This window comes from Cyprinodon variegatus, unplaced genomic scaffold (assembly GCF_000732505.1).
Source record: "Cyprinodon variegatus isolate N-32 unplaced genomic scaffold, C_variegatus-1.0 Scaffold456, whole genome shotgun sequence".
In the NCBI taxonomy this organism is placed as follows: Eukaryota; Metazoa; Chordata; class Actinopteri; order Cyprinodontiformes; family Cyprinodontidae; genus Cyprinodon; species Cyprinodon variegatus.
In genome coordinates this window covers 10,565-34,412 of record NW_015150909.1, presented here as the reverse complement: position 1 = coordinate 34,412, position 23,848 = coordinate 10,565, and the positions used below count along the sequence as shown (strand labels likewise).

General features: G+C 36.6%; 2 protein-coding genes and 1 long non-coding RNA gene across 8 annotated transcripts in view; all 3 read left to right on the top strand.

The window, feature by feature from the left end:
• The window catches only part of LOC107093973 (mitogen-activated protein kinase kinase kinase 14-like), a 17,219-nt gene extending 7,620 nt beyond the window's left edge, over positions 1-9,599 (top strand). For 2 of the 5 annotated variants that reach the window (XM_015389355.1, XM_015389353.1), the window contains exons 5-15: positions 746-880; positions 971-1,100; positions 1,178-1,306; positions 2,088-2,192; positions 3,003-3,166; positions 3,253-3,403; positions 5,010-5,528; positions 6,154-6,251; positions 6,332-6,452; positions 6,519-6,619; positions 9,220-9,599. In XM_015389355.1, coding sequence (XP_015244841.1) covers positions 746-880; positions 971-1,100; positions 1,178-1,306; positions 2,088-2,192; positions 3,003-3,166; positions 3,253-3,403; positions 5,010-5,528; positions 6,154-6,251; positions 6,332-6,452; positions 6,519-6,619; positions 9,220-9,384 — 1,818 coding nt within the window. In that variant the 3' untranslated portion in view covers positions 9,385-9,599. The remainder of the gene's footprint in view (positions 1-745; positions 881-970; positions 1,101-1,177; positions 1,307-2,087; positions 2,193-3,002; positions 3,167-3,252; positions 3,404-5,009; positions 5,529-6,153; positions 6,252-6,331; positions 6,453-6,518; positions 6,620-9,219) is intronic. The other 3 variants (XM_015389354.1, XM_015389356.1, XM_015389357.1) reach the window with 3 other exon arrangements.
• Positions 9,600-12,711: 3,112 nt separating this feature from the next.
• Positions 12,712-18,691, top strand: LOC107093990 (ADP-ribosylation factor 1). 2 transcript variants are annotated; one of them, XM_015389380.1, is made up of 5 exons: positions 12,712-12,867; positions 15,059-15,216; positions 15,597-15,707; positions 17,373-17,497; positions 17,838-18,691. In XM_015389380.1, the coding sequence occupies exons 2-5, from the start codon at positions 15,069-15,071 to the stop codon at positions 17,997-17,999; spliced, it is 546 nt and encodes a 181-aa protein (XP_015244866.1). In that variant the 5' UTR covers positions 12,712-12,867; positions 15,059-15,068; the 3' UTR covers positions 18,000-18,691. The 2 variants fall into 2 exon arrangements, with proteins under 2 accessions (XP_015244866.1, XP_015244867.1); XM_015389381.1 differs by lacking the exon at positions 12,712-12,867 and adding an exon at positions 12,994-13,141.
• A 4,242-nt stretch (positions 18,692-22,933) lies between these two features.
• The window catches only part of LOC107093981, a 3,890-nt gene continuing 2,975 nt past the window's right edge, over positions 22,934-23,848 (top strand). The window contains exon 1 of the long non-coding RNA XR_001481641.1: positions 22,934-23,068. This is a non-coding gene — a long non-coding RNA (uncharacterized LOC107093981). The remainder of the gene's footprint in view (positions 23,069-23,848) is intronic.

The window sequence follows — 23,848 nt, the reverse complement described above, 5'->3', positions numbered from 1 at the left end:
ATATATATATATATATATATATATATATATATATATGTATACATATATATATATATATGTATACATATATATACATGTCATCATCAGGGGAATGCTTTGCAAACCGTTTTGAGAACACATTATCTAAGAGGTGGAGAAAGATAGTGAGAAAGGGGTGTTTTTCCATTTGTGAAGCTCATACACAGACTTGAGGAAATATATGACAGTTACTAAATGTTTATAAAGTGAATTTTGCATCATATGGGACCTTTAAAGCACTTTTAAGGTCAGTTTTGGACCATCAGGTCTGAACCGTTTCTGCGGAAACTGATCTTTTTTATTTATCGCACACTGATATGACTGGATGATCCTTTACCACATCAAATCTAGAAAAAAACAGATAATTAATTTGTCATTTTAAGCATTATGGCAGCACCAGTAACATGATGGTATTTATGATGAAACAAGTTTCAATATAGAAATATTTGTCATTTATTTGACTGTTTAAAGGTTAACTGAAAGTGTCTAAATCTTCCTCTCATCATGTTAGTTTCTAAGGGAAATGTACCAACTGTTTATTTTGAAAATATTTTCCTGTTGTTATGGAGCCGAATACCATTTCATTGACTCTTCAGTGTTAACATAAAAGAAGCTCTGCATTGGCTCAAACAAACTCTATTGTTTCCTCCTGACAGGATGCAGATCTTTTACTTTTTCTTTTTTTTTTTCCCCACTTAACATATTAGCTTCATGTTCTTTCTTTAAGCTCTTACAGCCCAACAATTTTCAGTACAGAGAGGGAGAGGAGTACTTCGTTCTTCAGCACATCCAGAACGGCTCATATGGTGATGTCTACTGTGTTCGGGATAAAAGCACCGGATTTGAATGTGCAGCTAAAAGGGTGAGGACAGCAATCAGAGAGGTGAAACGCAGAGAGGTTTTCTGGATTTTCCCATAAAAGTTGATGATTGTTAATTTGTGCTTCATGTAGATTCCCTTAAGTCACTTTAGCAGTGAGGAGGTGAAGATATGGAGTGCTCTGAACTCCCCCAGAGTTGTAGAGCTGTTTGGGGCAGTGAGGGACGGGCTCAGCGTCATTCTCTTCATGGACCTAAAACCCGGTAAACAGACTGCGATCTGTTGTGAAGCTCTTTAATATTGGTCCAAGGAATGAACCAGATGTTCCAAACCTTTCCAGCCTGCTTAGCCCAGCTTCTAAAGGAGATGACCTGCCTTCCTGAAGACCTGGCCTTGCATTACTTTCATCAAACTCTGGGGGCGCTGGAGCACCTGCACCACAGGAAGGTGGTACACCTAGATGTGAAAGGTGTGTTTCTGTTTATAGATATACATATAGAATCTCTAAAATGATTACATCAAGGTGTGAAAGCAAATTTTTCAATATCAAAACTATACTTTTAAAGTCGTTTTAATGACTATTACACTGTTTCATACAGAGAGATAAGGTCTCTAATATAGAATATTCTAGAAATGAGGATCCTCACTTGAGAATATAATTATGTTTTTATCATAAATATATGTTTTACTGATGGAAATTTAAATGAACTGTAATGTTTTTAATGAAATTGTTTTATTTGAAAGAAAAAATAACACTAATGGTTTTATTTAACCTTGTTTTTACAGTGAACAAATCTTCAAGAAATTATTTTCTTATTGGACCAATTTCACTGTTTTTAGAAATCATAAATATTAAAAATCAGAATAATAAGGAAAAAATAAAGTTTAAGATGACATGGCTTGAAGGGAAGTTACACAATTACACACAGAAACCTGCTGGCCTTCTATTTAGACCTATAGACCCTGAAAAACGTCTATTTTTACTGTCCGGTAAATGACAGGGTTCAGCCTGGACAAGTCACCAGTCCGTCACAGGGTACCACAAGACAAACAACAATAATTGGGGTAATTAAGGGGGATAATTAACATAAAAGTTCAGGTTTTGAACAATGAAAGAAAGCTAGAGTATCCAAAGAAAAGCTTAGACCCAGAAAAAGGCTGCTGCTCCAGAGTTTGCTCCCAATGGTTCACAGAGTGCCTAATGGAAACAGCCTGTCGCACTGAATCCTGTATGTTGTTTTTAATTCCAGCTGACAATGTGCTGCTGTCTGCAGACTGCAGAGACACATTCCTTTGTGACTTTGGTCTCTCAGAGAGCTTGGATGACAGTGGATGGAGCACTAAAGCATTTAGAGGTGAGTTGAGGCTCAAACGTCTCTGGGAAACTGAGGCCCAATTTTCTTACTAAAACAGTGTAAATCTCTATATATCTACCAAGAAAATGCACAATGATCATTTTTCTTTTTAAGAATGAGGAAGAAAACTATTGTCTTAAAATCTCTACAAAGTTTGGAATTTGTTATGTTTTGCAGAATACTGTTATTCTGATATGATGCCCCAGCTTTTAAAATTGTGCAGCTTTTTAACTTAGCATGCATTTAATGTATTTCTATTGCACATCACATGCATAGATCCATACAGATGTCATGTTTTTTCTTTGGCATTAAAACAAGAAACAAAACAAGTACATTTTTTGGCCAACGGATTAATTTCAACTGGGAATTCCTGATTCGTTTATTTTCTATTTAAAATGTTTTTATTTTTAGGCCATTTCTTTGAGTTGTTTCCATTTTGTTTCCTCGAAATCGGGTTCTTTACATCAATTATATCAAAAAAGGAACTCTGATCAGTTCCTCTTTTGATCTGTTGAATAAATTTAATGATACAATCAAAATGTTCAAATTTATCTACAGAGGCTCATTAACTAGATGATGATGGGGTTGGTTGCCTGGTTGTCTTCTATTTTTTTTTGTTGGCTTTTGTTTGTTCATTCTTCCTGCTCTGGTAACACATCTACAGCGCTTTTTTACTCAGCATTTTTTAATCCTCCCTGTTGTGGTATATATCAACAACACTACATAATATATGCAACTGTTTGAAGACAATTTGTAAAGTTGGAAAAAGGTCTGGTTTCTTGGAGTAAATCTCAGTTTACCTATCTGTAGGAGCAACCTTTCCCGGGACAGAGACCCATATGGCCCCAGAGGTGGCGCGGGGAGATCAAGTGTGCCCCAAGGCAGATGTGTGGAGCAGCTGCTGTATGCTATTGCACATGCTCAATGGATGCCAGCCATGGATACGCTTCTATTCCCCCCCACTGTGTCTTCAGGTCAGAATATCTTCTTCTTTCTGTCAGAGGGAGATGGAAGGAATAGGAACTCAATCCACTCGGTTCTTCTTTTATCTATGTTATAGATTGCGAATGAACCTCCACCTCTGTGGGAGGTTCCGTCCAAATGTAACAACTTCACAGCCAATGTATTTAGGGCCGGTCTGCAGAAAGACCCGGACAAACGAGCGTCGGCCAAGGACCTGAGGAGGAAAACTACCAAAGCCCTCAGAGCAGGTTAACACATTACATGTAAACAAGAAGACTGGGATTCAACTAAATGGTTAATGTGGGATAATGTGGTTAACGTTACCTAATGGTGGTTCTAGAATTTAGCAGGGGCCCAGGGTGGGGCCTATACTTCTTCAAGGAGAAAAAAAAAGTTTAAAAAAATAACAGATCAAGCGCTTTATACTTTGTTTCTAAATAATTGCTCAAGTAAAATGTAAAATTTAAATTGGCATAAGGGACAAATCAGTTCTCATTTACTTACTATAATAAGAACCTAATTTAGCATTACAATGCAAAAAAGATTATCTAAAAAAGTAGAAGTTTCTTAAAATGGGCATATTTGCCCTTAATTTGAGCAGGTAAATAAGATTGTCTGCATAGGAAAGAGGAGTTTCCCCTAAAACAAGATACTAGCTCACAGTTCAGACACATAATTGCTGCTTTTTGCTCTGTTGCTCTAATAACTCTTCTTCCACCGCACGGTGCCTGCGCCATCTTTGTTATTAGTCGCAGCTGTCAGGTAGCGACAGCCTATGGCGACAGCGGGCAGCTGTGACAGAATAATCCCATAATGCTTTGCGAGGAGAGCTCTCAGCGCAAAGCATAATGGGATATATCGGCCTCTACTGAGGCCTTACTTTTCTTCTCATACACTTGGTAGACACTTTTTCTCTTATGACCCTCAGCCATAAAAAAAAAAAACGTGGTGAGAAACGTGAGATTCAATGACTATAGCTCACCACAGATATACGCCTGAAAGGTTACATGCACAGAACAATATAGCTAATGAGACAAGCACGTAGGATGACCTTACATAAACATATCACTAGAATGATTGACAACTAGGAGGACCACTTAGTTAGATGAGCCACCCGGATATAAAGGATTGTCCTCTATATCTTTTAAATCTGTGCAGTTTTTAGCTTATTTTGAGTTCATTCTCATTTCATCTTAAGGAGCTGTTAATTAGACTTTTGGAAGCTCTTGGATCTCAGACGTTGTTAGTTGGATTCTAGGCAGCAGCTTGTACTGATTAGCTCTTAGCCTAAACGGAGATCCTTGCATGTTCTGTAGATTAAATATTGACGGTTTATACCTAATTCACCCAGTAAGGGAGAAATAAATAAATATTTCCATTCACTCAAATCCCTACAAGTTGGATATTATTCAAGATCTCAAGGCTACACCAAATGCAAAAAAAAAAATTCTATGTTGCGTAGATATTTGTTAATATATAAACAGTAAAAAGTAATATGTAATTTTAGAGGAAATAGGAATGCATCAAAACAAAGCATTTTTTATTGCCATGATAAATATTAATTAGTGTTTACTCTAATAAGAATGATTATCACCATAATAACTTGTACCTGTACCTGTGTAATGACAATAACGTTGAATCTAATGTAATGTAATGTAATCTAATCTAATCTAATAATTCACCTTTTCAAAATGGTTACCTAGTATTTTAAAATGTTGTTTAGCTTAACAAAAATGTAAACTCAAGACATTTCTTTGCACTATAAAAGGGATAAGCAATTAATTAAATACAATTCGGATTCATTATTTCATGTGATGATCTGCATTATTTTATGTGATTTTTTTCCCCACACAGTTGGTGGTCTTAGCCCTTCCTCTGTCAAAACTGCCTGTGAGAAGTTGCATCATAGCCAACATAAAGACAAACTCATTTCTCTGAGAGAACCATCACCCCAAACCACCTCCCCGGATCCGGCCATGATGTGGGTGAGCCCGTGGAGGACAGTGGCAGTGGAAGAGGACACCACTGAGGGGAAAGGTGACATCTCAGAGACAGAGTCCATAGCAGGGGAATGGGACTCCCACCCCAAGTCACTGCGAGATGATTACATGTATGAACCAGAGCAGGACAACGACTCTGAGTCAGAAGTGGACATATACATAGGAGAGGATGAGGAGCGCATGCAGGACAAGTGGCTGAAAACTGATGAAGACTATGAGGGAGATTGGGAGGAGGAGGATGAAGAGCGGGACTCCTCTGCCTCCTCAGAGTACCTCCGTACGCTCCGAGACATGTTCCCTTTGCTTCGCAGAGGGCTGCAAACAGATGAAGCTTCATGGGGCTCAGAGGCGGAGCTAGAATATCTCAGGGATGGTGAGTATAGTTACAGCTGTTAATAATTTGTGACAAGCTGTAAAACATTCAACTTCTTGAGAAAAATGATTGCTAAAGAGGCCAGCCCTTCAGTCTGCATTATGTTACTCAGGAAACATAAAATGTAAAATGTAGATTTGTGATTTTTTTTTTCTGTGCATCCTCAAATGTGTTGGAAGAAATGTGAAAAGTTAGATTGCTATACTTCAGGTTTTCACAAAACTATCCTGATTTGGAGGGATTATTAAGGAAACAGGATTTAAATTTGACTTTGTGAGCTTGAAGTGGGGAAGTAGGACAAAACACAAAAGTAAGAAAAAAATACTGTAAAGAGAAAAAATACTCAACTTTCAACATAATTAGTCAGAAAATGAATGTATTTACAATCAATCAGCTTTTTCTTTTATTTTGACATTAAAGTCCTGCATACCATTCTTTTGAAGGTATCTTATTTAATACTTGATTACCTTTAGGTTTATAATTGCTGCAAAATCATTAAAAAAACATATTTTATTATGTATGTATTCAGTCTTTATTGCTAACCCTGATGTCTTTGAGGGAAAAACAAAAAAAGAATCATTAATGGTTTAAACTCTAAGCCCTTGCTGTAAAATGTCCTTTTCAGATGTTCCTGTAGGAACCACAGTCCAGACTCTGTCCCCAGAACCTCGGGATGAACCTCCATCTTGCTTCAGCTGCTCGGACACATCGCAGTTAGATGAGGTGCAATACTGTACTTGTATCTGAAGATGAAAAAAATCCATTAAAGAAACTTTTTCAAAAATCTTTTATGTTTTTTTAAGGAGTCAGAACACTCATCCGATGACCTCAGTTCTGGAGTGTTTTCTTCCTGCAACAGTCACTCTGGCAGACAGTTGGCATGGATACCTTCAGCTGATCAGCCCTCTTCACACTGCTTTGAGGGTAACTTCATTGCATATACTGGCATACTGTTTAAATGATTGGCTGAATTAAAAAAAAATATTGCAGGTGTTGACATCTGGATTGAGAACACTCAAGGGGAGTGTTTCCGGATCCGAGAACGGCGGAGGGTCAAAGTGGGTCATGTTGCCATAGGAATCAGTAACCAGGTATGAGTGTGATTCTGAGAGGTTCATCAGTATTACTGAAGTAAGAAATGGTTTGAAAGGGGTGAAATGGAAGTAAGGGATCACCAGATTTGGATAGGGGCTTAGAAAATAGAAACAGAAGAGAAATATGATTAAACACAGAAACACTGGAAAAAAGATCTAGGAATAAGTAAAAATGTCTTTAATTAAGTGTATTTAGCCTTAATTTGAGCAGGTAATTAAGATTATTTGCCAATGGAATGAGTAATTTTACTCATAAAATAAGATAGTTAGATAATATGCACTTGAAATAAGGCAATGCATTTTTTTTCTTATTTTAAATGTCAATTTTCTTGTTACACTGGCAAAATATCTCACTTTCCTTCTCAAATCAAGAAAACTGCACTTGTTTTAAGAAAAAAATGACTCATTTAGATTTAGATTTTTTTGCAGTGTAGGACAACCATAAGACCAACAGAAACATAAATAATTTCCAAACTCCATAAAACACACATGAATCCCAAACTGCCTGTCACACTGAGTCAGCATAATTTCCCTTGTATATTTTGAACTGCATCAGCGTTGTTGTTATTTTCTTTCTAAATTGTATGGTGGTTTATATAAATCCACATTAGAGGTAGATCTAGTCGTGCATTTCAATAAATAACACCATTACTGAGAGGTTCATTGATTTCTGTAAATGTATTCACATTGAAACAGAATAACTACACATCTTAAAAGCTTTATTTCTGTTAATTATGATGATTTTCCACCTATAACTAATACAACATTTAAGATTAGTATATTTTAGCAGACTGATAAAAGCACATTTTTCATACAGAAAACAAATGAAAGTATAATCTAACCTCAAAACTGACATCACACTTTCAGAAACAATTAACTGGTAAAAAAAAACACCTTATCAGCTTCTTAGCATTGACCTTAAAGCTTGAACAGAAGTTGATGGATCTTTATCTGAAGGTAGCTTTAAACTCCAAAGAATGACTATAAATTTTTAAATATTTTTTTTTACATCTTAATACAACAGAAACAGTCCTCATCATGAAATCAGTTTCTCCAAATTCAAGCTCTTCATAAAAAAGTATCTTTATTGCCTCATTCACTCAGTAGTGCTACTCTTACTTAAGTACAATTATTAGTATTTAACCCACTTCTGCAAATGATAGGTTTCACTGTTACTCTAAAGGACAGATTGCTTTTATGCTTATTTTTTGTTCACGTATAACACGTGTATTTGCTGATTGCTGTATTGGCTGCTTCAGGCTGTTCATGAGAATGATCAGGGTTTATATATGCCTTTTAATGGCTGAAATTAACATTGTTTAATTTAAGTTTTAATTTAAGAGATTAAATTAAAACTTATGTCTCTGATGGTATGTATCTGATCACAACGTAGCTCAACTTCTTCGCTGGGACAGGGAGGGGGGTGTTAGGGGTGAAGAGACGGAGGTGCTGCTGGTGTTTCATATGTTTACATGATGAAGAAGAAGGGACAAAGACAGTTAAAATATTCTGTCAAACATTTACTAGCCCTGAAGTGATGGTAACCCTCTGAAGACTATGGTGTTTCCCTGTTGCCTGGTCTGCTAGTATCAATGTAAATTCTCAGCTCTGTGAGCTTTCTGGCTCAGTTGCTTGGCCTCTGTGTTAGTTACAGACATGCGATAGGCTCATTGCCAATGCTGGATTAATCCTGGATTAATTTATTGAAAATTAAAAACAAAACAAACAGCAAAAAAACTAAAAGAAAACAAAAACCTTATGATAATTTTCAGCTTAAGATGCACAGCAGTACCCAACCAACTGGCATCATCAATGATGTGATTCTGCTCTGACCTTAAGGGGGATTAACTAAGTATTTGTAGCGAGCAAACAGCTACCTTGTTTTACCGAACAGGTTAATAATTTACTGTTAATTTAAACTACTCGGGTAACAAACCTCTCTCAGAAAACTGGGCCACGTATTGGAAGTCTTTCTCCATCTCTCCTTTTTTTCTGTTCTTTTTGAAAACCAGACTTCTATTGTTGCAGCGCTGCATTCTGCAGTTGTAGGCCTTTTTTTCCCACAATGATGCTTCTTTATACATTTTCTTGTTAATTTGTGTTATTCGTTATCACTGTGTCAAATGACAATACCAGCAAACTGGTGCTGACAGATCTGAGGACAAAATCATTTCTTACAATTTCACAGGATGGGTTGGTGAATGTATGCATGTATGTCTGCATGCAAAAGATAATTTATTTTACTGCTGGATTTTCTTATAGTTGAAAAATAAATGATCCTAGGCCTGACGAGTTTGTTTATGAAAAACCGCTGAATGAAGCAGAACCTTAAAAGCTCTTTGGCTTATTTTTTTATAGTGTGCTTAGTTTTCCTGTAGTTCTGAGTCAGTAGTGGTGCACATCATGGAATTCAGACATGAACCTTTAATTGCAGTAAATTTATTGTCACTTAAACAATGCTAAATTCTGCCTATAATCCTATTTTTTAATGGGGTTTGGTTAATTTTACCGTGACTATAAGATGCTTACAGGACAATATATAATTCAGCTTGTTGACATTTGAAACCCAGCTGATCTTAATCCCATGTGTCTCTCAGATCTCAGGGAAGACTTTTACATTGGAGACTCTGGACAGAAAGACGGTTTCCTTTGAGAAGGAAATCACTGAGTCAGGATCATGGTTCCGCTGTGTTCCTGCTTCTGACAGATGTCAGCGCTGGAGCTGGAGAGTCCAAGATGGGAAGCTGGAGCTCAGAGAATGAGACATTTATTGCTCAACTGGGTCAATTTTGTTCCAAAACACAGCATGAGATCTTAAAACCCTCAGAGCTTGAAATAATCTGAGCTGGGACCTCAGGACATCTTGATTTTGATATTCTCACAGCGTGGAGGCTGCTGATGTACAGCAAGCACCCATAAGGTTCTGCTGCAAGTCCAGCATGATGGGTCAACTCTCGCTGGAGTGTGGTAAAAAATTTAAAAAAGGTAATACTGTTGCATTTTAAAAAAAGAAAACTTTCTGCTGCAGCATTGTTGGACTGTTGCCACAGACCAGTGTGGAGGATTCTCGCTCTTTAAACACCTTTCTGCAAACTCAGCAGACATCCATCAGGCCAGGCATTGTGTTTTCACACCTCAGTGCCCAGTTGTGCCCAGCTTTAAATAAACCCAAGCAGGGATTTGTGTGTTGCTGCATATATGTTGGATCATTTGTGCGTTCTGATCATCCCTCAGAGGCACTACAGCCTCAGCAGAACTGTTGCTATATCTGTTCTGCACCATTTTGACTGAACTCAAGAGGTTGTTGTGTTTCATATCAAGGACTTTGGCTGTTTTTAGGAGAACTACACAAACATTCAGACCACCTTCTGAAGAACAGAGAGGAATATATATGTTTTTCATTTATTAAAGTTTGTTCTGTTAACGATTATACTCTGTCATACACTGCAATGTTTTATTCATTGATGCCTGGCTTGTATTTCTATCTGTTTTCAGACATTAGAAATGTATTTAAGAAAAAATGCATATTTTACATAATGATATGAGGTATATTAATAAATGTGATTTATTGATAAAATAACAGTAGATTTTCTATAGATCGTTTGTCTATTTTTGTCTGTTTCCCCCAGTTATGTTAATTTTCCTCCTGCTTTAATATTTCTGAGTGTGTTTCTTTGACAATAACAATAATTTTCTCATGAAAATTATGCCAGATTATTGTTTCCGACTTCTTGTATTTTTTTATCTGCAAACCTTACTTTTTGGCTAAATATAGCCATGTCAAATTGCTTGTAAACTGTGAATGAATAGCAGTACGGTGAGTTGCGATCCTCTCTGCACACTTTGGTTATTAGTTTATAAGATTTTCCTACTTTAATTCTTTATCTAGAAACTAGTCCCCGGCTGCTACATTAATCCTCCCAGCTGTTTTAAAAACCCAAGCTTTCATGTTTTTTTCCCCCTTTAACCCTTGGGCATGAACTACTTTGTTTTCTCTGTTGCTTCGGTCTCCAAAGCTGAAACATTTCTCTCTCTTTTTCTTTAGATGCTTTCTTGTTAGTTCCACCTGACCAGGGCTTAAAATAGAGCTCAAACATCTGCATCTATAGCACATTGTAAATGTTTACAGCTCTTCCAAAGAAGCAGGGCTTTCAGACTCCCAGGATTCACATGAGATCATGTGGCTTGTCACATGTTTCATGATAAATGATTAGAATTAAGGATCCTCCTCCCAGAGTGTGTGTGTGTGTGTATGTGTGTGTGTGTGTGTGGGGGGGGGGGGTGTAGTGTATTACCCAGTCTGTGTCTTATTGCTATTGTGGTCCTTTAGCATCTTTTGTTGACTGTAAATAGGCATAGTCTGTCCATTCTTGTTGCCCCTTGTGCTTCTGATTGTGTAACAAGGAATTATTGTACTGTCTGTTGAATAATTGTTATTACTTAATTAAAATACATATATCCATTGTTTAAAGTTACCTTGGGGATGACAATTTGTTATCCATTTTCCACGTGTTTCGTCTTTAGTATTTTGTGTGGACATTATTTCCCCTCTTAGTCTGTGTTGTCACTGTTCAGGTTCATGTAGGGCCCTCTAACTGACCCTTGTGACCTTTAAGTACATTTGTAAAACAGCTGGATCTTTTATCTCTGTATGGTATTTTCTGTCAACATCTCTTAAATGTTTCTGATATTTGAGAATTAAATTGGCAGTCATTGTTTCACCTTGACCTAAACTCTTTAGTTTAAAGTAAATATTAACTGTGTCGTCAGAGAAGTACTATTCCCTATTGGGGCTGCCAATTAAAAAAACTCAGCATGCATAGCTGTATGTGCTGGTTTTGTAATGTCAAAAATATTTGCAGATGTTCGCAGAGGCTTTCTCAGAAACCACATGCTATGAACAGCAGGAAGTACAGCGTCAAATTGGAAATGTGGCCTATTAGATCATCAACTTTTAGGAGTGCCTATCCTAAAACTGGAATGGCTTGTTAGGCCAAGTATGGCAGATTGTTGTAACATAAAATCAAACCACACATGACTCATTACTGCTTTTAATAATGGAAAAAGGGAAATAAGAAATATTTCAAATAACTATCAGGCCAACATGATATATACAGCTTTATTTTATTTGATATTCCAAAGGTCTTTCTGGATGTGTATAGACATTTATTAAGACTCAGTTTTTCCTGGCTAGAAGAAACAGAAGTTCTTTTTTTCCCCTAGAGTTAGCATTTTGGCAATGTCCAATAATGGTTTTCCTTAGTACTTTTATCACGCAATTAAGGCTGTAGGTTTAGCAATAAATTCCATTTAGAATGAAAAGGTCTGATTTCTCATTCATACATCCTCTCAAGCTCTTTGAGCATCAAAAGAAATATTTAAAGATACGTGGTCATTTAGCTTGTTTTAACTAAAACTATTGATGATTTCAATGGCTTTTTAACCAGTAGCAAATGTATAATTAAAATAGATCATAATTTTTTTTTTTTTGCTATTTAGAACTGTGTTAATGACATCAAATATAATTCTTTTTTTTTTTTTTTTGCTATTTAGAACTGTGTTAATGACATCAAATATAATTCCTTTTCGTTATCAAATTTTTAACCAAAACCTATCAATTTTCTGATGTCGACTGAATTCTTTTACTCCAGTAAAAGTCAGTCAGATATACTTAAGAACAACCCAGACAGATGTAGCCATATTGATCAAAAACTAAGCTGAATTTGACAAATACAAAAAGATAAAGATATGTCAAATAAAAGAAAAAAAAAAAGAAAAACAATTACAAAAGTTATTTCGACTAAGTAAAATTTTTTTCCCATGACATTGCTTAGACAGGAAAATATTATTAGGATTTTATCATCAACAAATTCATAATATTATTCTATATCCTATTTTTCTTACCCTGAATGTTGTTTTTTTGTTGTTTTTGTTGTTATTTTTTGTAACAGATATTATTCTCTGAATTAATGAAACCAAAGATCCCGTATAGCATTGTGTATTAAATTGACTTGCCCTACTTACATCACTTCCTCGACATTTTGTGCACCGTGCGCATACGATCGTGTCGTCGCCCTGATTGGACCGATAGAGAACCAGGGCGGGTTATCAGTTACACTATCTGTGTTGTGATTGGACGTGGCTTCAAACTGGGAAGTACGCCGGTGTCTCCCTGGTTGCGCAAGACGCCATTTTGGAGTGGCAGAGAAAGATAACGCAAAGATCGGGTTGCTGTCTCTCTAAAGGTAATATATAGAGTAGAGACAATCTTTTTGTACTCAAATGTCGCTTTGTGTGTGTTTTATATGTTTATGTTGGAATTAGTCGATTTGAGAGGCTTTTTGAGTGACGTCACTGTTTTCTGTGAACAGTGACGCGGCAGTTCGCTAAGGGCAGTTAGCCGCCGCGCGCTACGGCAGTTCCTGTCACGGCCCACCTGAAAACAGCTACAGTGGGATCCCTTTACCGACCTTGGCTTTGATTGCAACTCCGATTTCAGACCAAGTGTTGGAAATCTCGGTAATGTGTTGGTTTTCTTCCGACAGCGCTGCCTTTAAAACTGTTACCGAATCTAGTTAACAGTAAGCCAATGCATCCGCCCTTATGGAAGCTAACGTTGCTAAAGCTACCTGTCGTTTACTTTTGATAAATGTCTTTTTTTGCATACTTTAACACCCTGTCATCCTAAAACACTTGTTTGGGTTTTAGGTCGCGCTATTACCAAATAACCGAGAGCAATTTTTCTCTATATATGTATAACCATTGCCGAGTTTAACAGTCGGAGCGGGCCTATCTTATCAACTAGCTTGTTAGCTTCGAAGCTTATCCGGGTGAACGAAAGCTGGATCAGAGTAGCGGCCTATGAAATCCGTCTTAGTTTCTCTCACATTCCCCTTTCTGTTTCAAAGGGACATATAGCTGTGTGTTCGTGTCACATGAAAGATGGATAAACATCCGATAGAAGAATCAGAACCTAGCAAATGTCCTAAAATTGTTGATTGTCTCTAAATGTCAACAGTGCGTGAAACGACGTCTCGTTTAAACGGAACAAAATGTTTTAGAGAGCGTAATAGTCTAAATCTTTGTTTGATCCTTCTTGAATAAAATCCTTTCTCTTTCCGATGTTACCAAAGTCTTTAAGGTTTTTCTTTCAAAATAACCTATGATTCAAAATCATTATACATAGGTTATACAGAATAATTGCAACCATAGTAAGCAAATGGGTATTAGCTTATATTTTAAATCTTAACTTTATTGGGATGAAGGAAATTGATACATGTATTAGTGCCTTTTTTCCCCATTAAATTTCAGAAACTAATTCATAAAAAAAAAAATCAGGAAGTTCGAGTGTTTTTTTTTTCTTTTCTTCCTGGTCTTAATTTAAATATTAATCAGTGCAAAATCTCTAAGTAAAAGTAATATAATAACTTTTTAAAAGGTGTTTCAATAGAAAATGTCAAGCATCGTTTTTGGTAAGGTGAAAATGTTCATGTAGAGCTTCTTTGATTTGCTGCTGAAACTAAATGTTCAGTAGGTATAACAATATTTTGTATTAGGTTCTGATAGAGTTATAGAGACTTATATCTGTTTATTAAGATAGATATGTTCAATCTGCTTTCATTTTTTTTTTTTTAGAATAAATTGTTTATTATGAAGAATAAATGTTTTCAACCCATAAGTAATTTCCCTCTGGGATTATTAAAGTATGTCTGATTCTGATTTCTACTAAAACTTTATAAACTCTCCCAACTTAAAAGGAGTTTTCCTGATTTCAAGAAGGTGTTAGAATTAAACATTCTCTAAATGGAAACCTTGGTGTTGAATGTTGATAAATTTTTTTTTCTTTATTCAAAGTAAATGTGTTGTTGTGATGGACCTTTTCTGATACAGATATGTTTGGAATGAGATGATGTTTTAGGTGCTAAACTTGTTTGTGTTAGTAAATAACTGTTAAATTTCTGGCAGAAATGGGGATCCAGGGCAATTTTGTACATGGTGTTCCCATAAACTGTGTACTCTACTTAACTGCTGCATTCTAACTTGATATTCATGACGGTTAGATGTTTAAGATGGATTATGAAGTTTAATAATCAAATAATTATGTTTTGTTGTTATACGTTTCCAATTTTTTGTTTTTTTCCCAAGATGGCCACCTCATATAGTTTAGTATGAGGTTTAGTAGTATAGTTTTAAAAAGAAGCGGAAATGTGGTTCCCCAAGCTTATTGTTTCTGCCCTAACAGAAGTACTTTAAGCAATTCTATATATTTTTTGTCTTGCATTATTTCCTCTTTGTGGGACAGAATTGACTCTCACTGTTTTCCTGAATACTTTTTCTAATTAGAGATCACTTCTTTTCTAATTGATGAATGCTAAAGAAAACGGTAGGATCCTAACGATGTAACCCTGCTAACCGCTTTCCTTTCTTCTTTTACAGCTTTGCCACCATGGGGAATGTATTTGCAAGCTTGTTCAAGGGCCTGTTTGGCAAAAAGGAGATGAGAATTTTAATGGTCGGCCTCGATGCTGCTGGAAAAACAACAATCCTATATAAACTGAAGCTCGGAGAGATAGTCACCACCATTCCCACTATTGGTATGTGTCGTTTTATCAAAAGACAAATGTTCTTATCACATTTTATCTGGTTGATACAGTGTGTATCTGTATGCCACATCACACAAAGTTGATAACAGATCTAAAAAAGGAAGTGTTTTTCAATTTACATTTTTTTTTAACCGTGTTTGTAATATTAAGAAGTGAAAATAACCTAAGATGTTTGAAACCAGACATCAGTTAACCAGCTCAAGTTAACTGGTTTTAAAAAAAGTTGTTTAGTTCTTTTGTCAGTTTCAGAAGTGTTAAATTGTTTGCAGGTGGATTTTAAGCTTTATGCAACATGTTTATTCTCACTTTAACACTTTACACAGAGCTTTCCGTCAGTGACTCATTGGTGCTTTTTTCCCTACTCTTTGCAGGTTTTAATGTTGAAACAGTAGAATACAAGAACATCAGCTTTACGGTGTGGGATGTTGGCGGTCAGGACAAAATCAGGCCGCTGTGGCGCCACTACTTCCAGAACACTCAAGGTGAGGACTTCTGTTAGAGCAGGCACTGGTCACTGCTGCCTAAAGGCAGAGGAGATGATCCTAAAGCAAGCGAAGCAGTGACTCACGCAGCATTGTTCCACTCTCAAAGGATGTATTGTGTGACTCCTCCCTTCCTGAAATCTAATTAGTCAGAATAATGGCAGGGAACTTTAGACTGTTGTTGCTGTCTTGTTTGGTTCTTGTTGATTTTCTGGGTTTTCTATAGTTTAGGCTAACATTAGCCAGCTAACAGGGTTTTAGTTTATTCACAGCTACTTGTCAGATCAGTTTGGTCATCTTGATGCTTTCTAATTATCAGTTTAGCAGCCAAAAAGTAATACTTGATTTTAAACTGAAGAGATGGAGCAGGTTAGTCCTCGCTGTGGTTAACGGACTACTGAAATACTCGCTTTTGAGGGGGATTTAGCTCTGCAGGTATAGACTAAGCACCAGCTCTTAGAAGTGAGTGGACTCATTGTCTGGTTTTGAAAAGATGGGAACCCCCATGTGTGATGTGATGTTTGCAACTAAAATATCAATATGACGGTTAGCACAACATTGGTTACGCACTGAATTACCTTCTGATGTCCTCAGATTAGAAGCTATCTCTGTGAATGAACTTGCTGCATGTCAAATGTCTGCCTCTGATCTCAGAGTTTTATCCTGTATCTTTGAAAATTCAAGGAATGTGCTGAATAAGGATGGTGTAAAAGAAAAAATACATGTATGTTTTTTTTAATTAGTGTCAGTTGATGCTGTGTTGGTCAGTGTAGGCATTATTTTGCTTATATTTACATTGTTCTTTATTTTATATCAAGTTGAATTTCTCTTACTCTGCTCTGAATTAAACCAGACTTTTATCTATCAAATGTTGGTTTTTAGTTGTATTAAGCCTAAATAGTTTTTACTCCCTAAATATGTTTCCAGTAACCAGAACAGTGGAGTAGAAAACTGCTTCACCTGTATGGTTGTTTTTTACTGATCTAAGAGCAGATTTTATTTTTTTTAATGCTACATTAAAAGTCTCAACAATTTTTAGGCCAGTTCGGGTTCAGACTTGTGTTGGGCAAATTGCATTTGTAATTTGATCGCAATTTAACAAAAGACATTTTTCAAATTGCAGAATTTTAGTCACATTACATTTAACAAGACTAAGATTGTTTTTTCTCACTCCAGTCCTTTAGGTGGCGATAATATGCTTAAAGTTCTAGTTAGCATGTAGATCTATGCATGCAAAGACAAATAAGCTCTTTTCCAAACAAAGGTTACAGTAAAGTCCTACAACGGTGGACTCTGGACAGGCAAGCTTTCAAAGTCAAGGAAAACCTGAAACCCTGGAGTGAAACATCTACATGCTTGTGGATAGGAAATAGAAATGAAATTGCAATATTGGTTTTATTTATTTATTATTTTTTTGTCAAAATCTTTCAGCCCCCTGTTCAGACTGACAGTTTTTTGTTACTTACACAGCTTAATAAGCAGCAAGTCTGTTTACATTTCAGGTTCCTAACTATGTCACAGATAATTCGGGTTAATATCTGAGTTATTACCAGCTGGGGTTAAGTAAATGGTGTGCAGTGAGGAAATGAAGGGAAAATGCAAATCAGAGAGTTTGGCTAATGTTTCGTGTGGGTTTGCTCAGATGAATGTCTTCTGTCTCTGCAGGGCTTATTTTTGTGGTGGACAGCAACGACAGGGAGAGGGTGAACGAGGCAAGGGAGGAGCTGTCCAGAATGCTCGCCGAGGACGAACTGAGAGACGCTGTGCTGCTGGTTTTTGCAAATAAACAGGTGGAGTCACTTTTTGATACATTTTCATGTCACTTGAACTTTGTGATTTAAAAAAAAAAACAGATGAGCAGATTTCTACTTCTTCACAAATTCATAATGAATCAAAGGCACAATTTAAAGCCATAAAATAGTTTTGAAAACATTTTTTAAATTGCTGACTACATCCCTCTTTAAGTAGACTGATCAGATCTCATAGATGGTTACAGTAGTTATGAAGTTATGTGGAAGAAGCTTCCTAAGAGTTATTTATTCATCATGAGGGTTAAAACTGTTCCCAGTCAGTGTGTTTTCTAGCAGTATGAGCAGCCATATTCATCACTGTGTGTGTCCCCTTCTCCAGGATCTGCCCAACGCCATGAACGCTGCAGAGATCACAGACAAGCTGGGCCTCCATGCTCTCCGTCAGCGCAGCTGGTACATCCAGGCCACCTGCGCCACCAGCGGAGACGGCCTCTACGAGGGCCTGGACTGGCTCTCCAACCAGCTGAAAAACCAGAAATGATCCATTCCAACTGTTTTTGTTTTGTTTTTTCTTTGGTTTATTATTTTTTTTCCTGTTTGTGGTTTATTTTATTTTCTGTTCCGACACCGCTGCAGCACCGGATCCCGGCCCCTCTGCACCATCTCTCTCTCCCCCCAGTTCCCAGACCCAGCTCTTTCTTTCGAGAACTTCCTTCCTGCTTTCTCCTCTTGGTCTGTACTCTTGGGGCTCGAGCCTGTGCTGCTTGTGTCTGTGTGTGGGTTGTGTGCGAGTATAAGGGTGAATGCGTGTGTGTTCAGCAAGCGTGAGTGTGCGTGTGGGCGTGAAACTACGTGTGTGTGACGGCTGGGATTGGGAGTAACCCTGGCGTGCCTTTTACACACCTCCTGTGGAATCAGCAGTCCGGTTTTCAAGACCCTCTCCACCCACCGCCTAACCCCCCCCACTCTGTCTTGCACGGCCCCCTCCCATCTCCCCATCCCAAGTCTGCAGAGGAAGCATGGTTTTCATACGGCTAAGAAAGAGCAAGGGTGTAAGCTCTCCCCCTCCTCCTTTTAGTCTGATCTGTTAAGTGAAGTGCTCAGCCAGTGTAGATTAAATGCTAAATGTTTCATTTTAACCTCCTTGATTTGAAAACCCACCTATAAGAGATTCAGTAAATTGCATCTTAACCTGTATCAGGTCGAAGCAAATCAAAAAAAGTGTTAAAACACAAAAAAAAAGGCAGTTCATCCTCGGTCATTCTAGTGTCATTTGAAAATCATGCTGTTTGTTTCATTATTATATTGGAAATAAAGCAGATTATTCTTATTATTGATGGCTCTCCATGGACACTAACTCCTCCCCGAAGCACAGGACAGGCCAGCGATCTTTAAAGTGAAATAAAAACTTGTTTTCGTGTGCAGCCTTCATGCTTTTTAGCGTCCTTGCTAGCCCTCCTTTAGTTCTCCTAGTATAAATTGGATTTTTGAGTTTGAATCATTCTGACGGTCTTGTCATATTTTCGCCTGAAAACAAGAGCTTCATATTATTCTCCTTTCAAGAGATGTTACATGTTTATTTTCCTGTCATAGTTTTAGCATTTCTATTGTAAAATGACTGCTGAACCAAAAGCATTTGAGCAGCATGACAAATCCTGAACATGGGCATACTGAGAGCATCTCTGAGGGCCTGAGCTGATATTTCTATTTTCCTTTTTTTCGCCAACGGTTGACAGTTTTACTTTGAAACCTGTAAGCATCCAGCTGTTTTGATTTTTTTCATTCTCGGGATGAAGGATTGGCACCAAAAAAAAAAAAATGAAGGCTCTTTAACTGTGAACGGTCTAGACGAGAAGAAAGGGAAAAATGGCTGGAATATCTGGGTGTCTAAAGGCCGGTACTCCTCGGTTATATTGCTGCGTACTTTAAAATGGAGGAGTACACCAGTCCTCCTCCTCCTGTTGTCAGAGAGAAGTACGGACTTGGTGGTAGACCTGTCGAGGGGAATCTGTGTGCAGTTACCTGGTGCTGAGACTCAGCAGGCCACCTCAGTGTTGAACCATGGGGGTAAAAGCTGGCACTTCTGTCAAGGATGATTGTAAATCTGTAAGTTCCCCTGTAAACTGTTTCCGTGGGGATTTCCTGAACACATTAATAAACATGATTTGATCCAAACTCAATGAACACTGTCTTTTTTTCAGATCAACCAAACTTCTGCATGATACCTGTGTATAAAAGATGATTAAAACTGTCCTGGTTTACTAAGTGACAATAATGCAAGGGGGCAGTTTCTTCCAGAAGGCAATTCCCTTGATTCAGATTGTCCAATGTAGGTTCCCTACAGTTGTTCTAGATTTGCTAGTTTTGCCGATGACGTTGAGATGAGGAACCTTAGTCAACAACTGGAACAGTTTATATAAAAATAGCCCAAATACAAAAGGTCCAAAAGAATTCCTAACTTATCTTAAACTCTGATGCTCCATGTTAGGCATAAAAAGTAAGAACAACAAACAAGACACACATTTAAATTAGTTTAAAGGATTTTTCTTTTGAATTTCTGATGTTCCTTAATGACATTGTAAAAATGACATTGAAATGGCTGAAGAACTCTACAGTAGTTTTTAATGAGGCCTTCTGGTACCACATAAGACCCTGAGATAGCTACTTGTCAGCATATTTATCAATATACATTTCTTTATTTCTGGGACTGCATGATTTTCACGGCTTCCTAAATAATAATGCTGAATCCATATTTGATTTTTACTCCAGAAATGACGACAAATGTAACATTTCTAATATTAAAACAATTAAACGAACAGAAAAAAAATAAATCAGAAGTTCAATTAGGCAAAGATGAATTACAGATGCGTGAATGTTTGTGTTTTTTCTGTTAACGCCACAGACCGAAACGTTTTCATTGTTCAATGAGCAGGAGGGCCAGTTAAACTTGACAAAAACCGAACAATAAAAGCTCACCGGTTTCTGTTAATGTTAAACCGCTAAGGGGAGACAAAGCCAATGTGCTTAGATATTTGTTTTTATAAACATGGAAGGTAGAGCTTATTTTTAGACATACCCAATAATATGAACAGAATTATATATATATATTTACCTTCATGAATGTTTAACAATTTAAGGTATTGTAGTTTTTTTGACCAAGAAATTAATCAAATTATTTATGCTAACTATTCAATTCAGTTTATTTATATAGCGCCAATTCACAACACATCATCTAAAGGCACTTTACAGTTCATCAGATCATACAGTGAAATTGATTAAAATTTTTCCATCTAAGGAAAACCAGTTGATTGCATCAACTCATTGACTAGAAGGAAATCCCTCACATTAAGCATGCTTGTAGCGACAGTGGAGAGGAAAAACTCCCTTTTAACAGGATGAAACCTCCAGCAGAACCAGGCTCAGTGTGAGCGGCCATCTGCTGAGGCCGACTGGAGTTCAAGGAGACAGAAGCAGAGAAACAAAAAGCAGCTGTAAAAGGCGACCCATCCAGGAAACACACAGGAGGACGAGGAGAGCATATCCAGCCAGTCACAGTCAGAGAAACAGGACTTCACTGAAAAACAGGCCGATCTCCAACATCTATAAACAAACAAACCAACATACAAATGGTAAATTTGATGGAGAATGTTAAGAGACAAATAAATGCAGTTCATACATTTATTTACAAAACCATTTCTAAATACCGGTATTCATTTCATTCTTATCCAGTGGTCTGGGATAATGACCCCAATTAAAGTCCTTATTCAACCAATATGAGGTCAATAGATCCTTTATAGAAATTAAAATATACAATAAACATTTGTATAAAATAACTGTCAAACACAACTGCTTGGGTTGTTGCATTTTGGATGTTATTGCACCAGAGTAAATTTTATTATAGAAGTGTTTTTCTACTCAGCCAATAGTTTAGGTCATGAGTCGCCTCTTGTGAGCCAGAAACCAAAAAGTTTGAGAACCTCTGGAGCAGAGAATGCTAGTAGGATTTCAGTTCAGTTCCTGGTGGAGGTGACTACATTACTCATGGAACTGCATAACAGTATATATTGTATTTTTATTGCATTTTAGTAATAATATCCTTGATTTTCTTCCCCAGGTCTTTCCAAATGTTCTTATGTGTGCGTGTTGTTCTTTTTGGGTACACTGACTTCCTTCCTCAGTTGAAACTATTAACTGTTACATTTTTTAGGGATTTAATATTTACACTATGTGTCAAAATACTGATGCTGTGTGCTTAAAAGTGCAACATTCTTTCATTACTTTTCCCACACATAGGAATACCAGTGGCGGTTCTTGACGTAATGTTCCAGGGAGTTAAGGGCAGACAAAAGCATGAAACAAACAAAACAGGGCAGGGGATTCAAATATATTAAGAGAGCTGCATAAAGTCAAATTTCCATTCAATTAGGTTTAATTAAAATTATATGTATTCCAACTTAAAAATATTTATTTTTGGCTTGAAAATGTTCATTTGGATTATCCTTAAAATCCCTTAGCATAGCAAAAAAGCAACTCAAAATATTGTAGCTATATAAATATCTAAAAGATCAAACAAAGCTATTATTCAAAATATTTGGTCAATATTAATTCATAATTTAGGAATTTTACGTATTTTAACTTCATTTAAGTTAAAATTATCATTTTCTATAAAAATCAGAATCAGAGCTCAAGAAAAACTGATAAATTCAGCTGTAAAACTTAGAGTATATTTTTTAAAACATTTAGCAGATGAAAATTGTGATCCTATCTCAATACCACTGAAGCTGTCACCTTTTTGTTTTTAGATAATTAGTAAAACAGAATCCTTTTAAGATGAAAAAAATGAAATAGATCCAATTAAAGGACCTATCAGAAACCTATGTCCTACCCTGCTAACATGAAACAATTGTGTTAAAGTAACTAAAAATGATTAAGTAAATGCCAAAACAGGTTGCTTTATTATATCATCATTAGAATTTATTTTAGTAATATGTCTTAAGTACACAGGGGCGATAACAGGGACCAGAAACAACCGCCCATGAAGCCAGCACCTACCTTTTCCTCTGAGTAATGGTTGGTTTTATTTTATTTTTTTCGTACTTGATAGGTAATATTTTCTCCAGGTTTTAGGGCAGCATAACATAGAAAATATATTTCAAAACTCTGCCAGTGTTAGTCAAAAAAAGAGCAAAAAAATAAAGAAGTTTATTTTATTTTTTTTTATTATAAAAAAAAAAAAAAAAAAAAATATATATATATATATATATATATATATATATATATAGGCTATATATATATATATAAAATGAATAAATAAATAAAATTAAAAAATGAATACATAAATAAAGCAATTTAACCATCCGCCATCTCTTTGACACGAGGGGGCGGGGTTTTTGGTTCGTACCTGTCGGGTAGGCCACGCCCATCATTACGTCCTACGCACGCTGCTGTCACCTTTCCGCACTCACGGCATCGGGTTTTTACCTACTTCGGAAAAAGCAACATGACGCAAAGTGTCTGAGTTCAGAGGCAGAGCCAGATGGCAGAAACCCGCCGAGAGACGCGGCGTTTAGCGCGCAGGTAGAAGCTCAGGTGGAACCCACAGAGATACAGGTGAGATCCGGGTTAAACTAAAGACAGAGACGGCGCCTTAATGGCTCTGGACTGGGAAAGAAGTGACATTTAGTACTGTTTAGGTTTTTGCTCAGTGAGACTGTTTTAATAAACGGGTGTTTATTTATCATCAAAAGGAGGGCTTTGGTTTGATTTTAATATGTAATTGACAAACTCCATTGCTTTATTTACATTTCATCTATGCAATCAGTTTAATTATATTTATAATTAACCTTATCGATTCAGATTTTTTAAAAATATTTCGTTTTATGTGTATTCATGTCTTCGCGTGTCGTATTGCGTGTTTGTAGGATTTCTGTTCAGTCTTTTTTTTTTGGCTCGCTGCCACATGAGTCTATTTTGAGAAACAAAAACACAGAAACCAACCGTGCTGTTGTTCCTGTAGCGCTGCTTGTTAAAGCCTGAGATTTACTACCTTCCTGGTTTCACGTAATCAGCGGCAACAACATGAGAGATGCCAACCGGTCTATTAAAAAAGCCCGGGGAAATTTTATGGCTGTAAAATAAAAAGGGTTTTGAACAGTCAAAAATAAAATATACGGAAGAGAATTAGAGCTACTGAGAACATTAAAAAATGTAACTGATTTTTAAATTTTATTTCGGTATAATATTAGAAAAAAAAGTCAGAATTCTGTCTCTGATCTCAGAATTTTGTCTCTGATCTCAGAATTCCCTCTGATCTCAGAATTTTGTCTCTGATCTCAGAATTCCCTCTGATCTCAGAATTTTGTCTCTGATCTCAGAATTCCCTCTGATCTC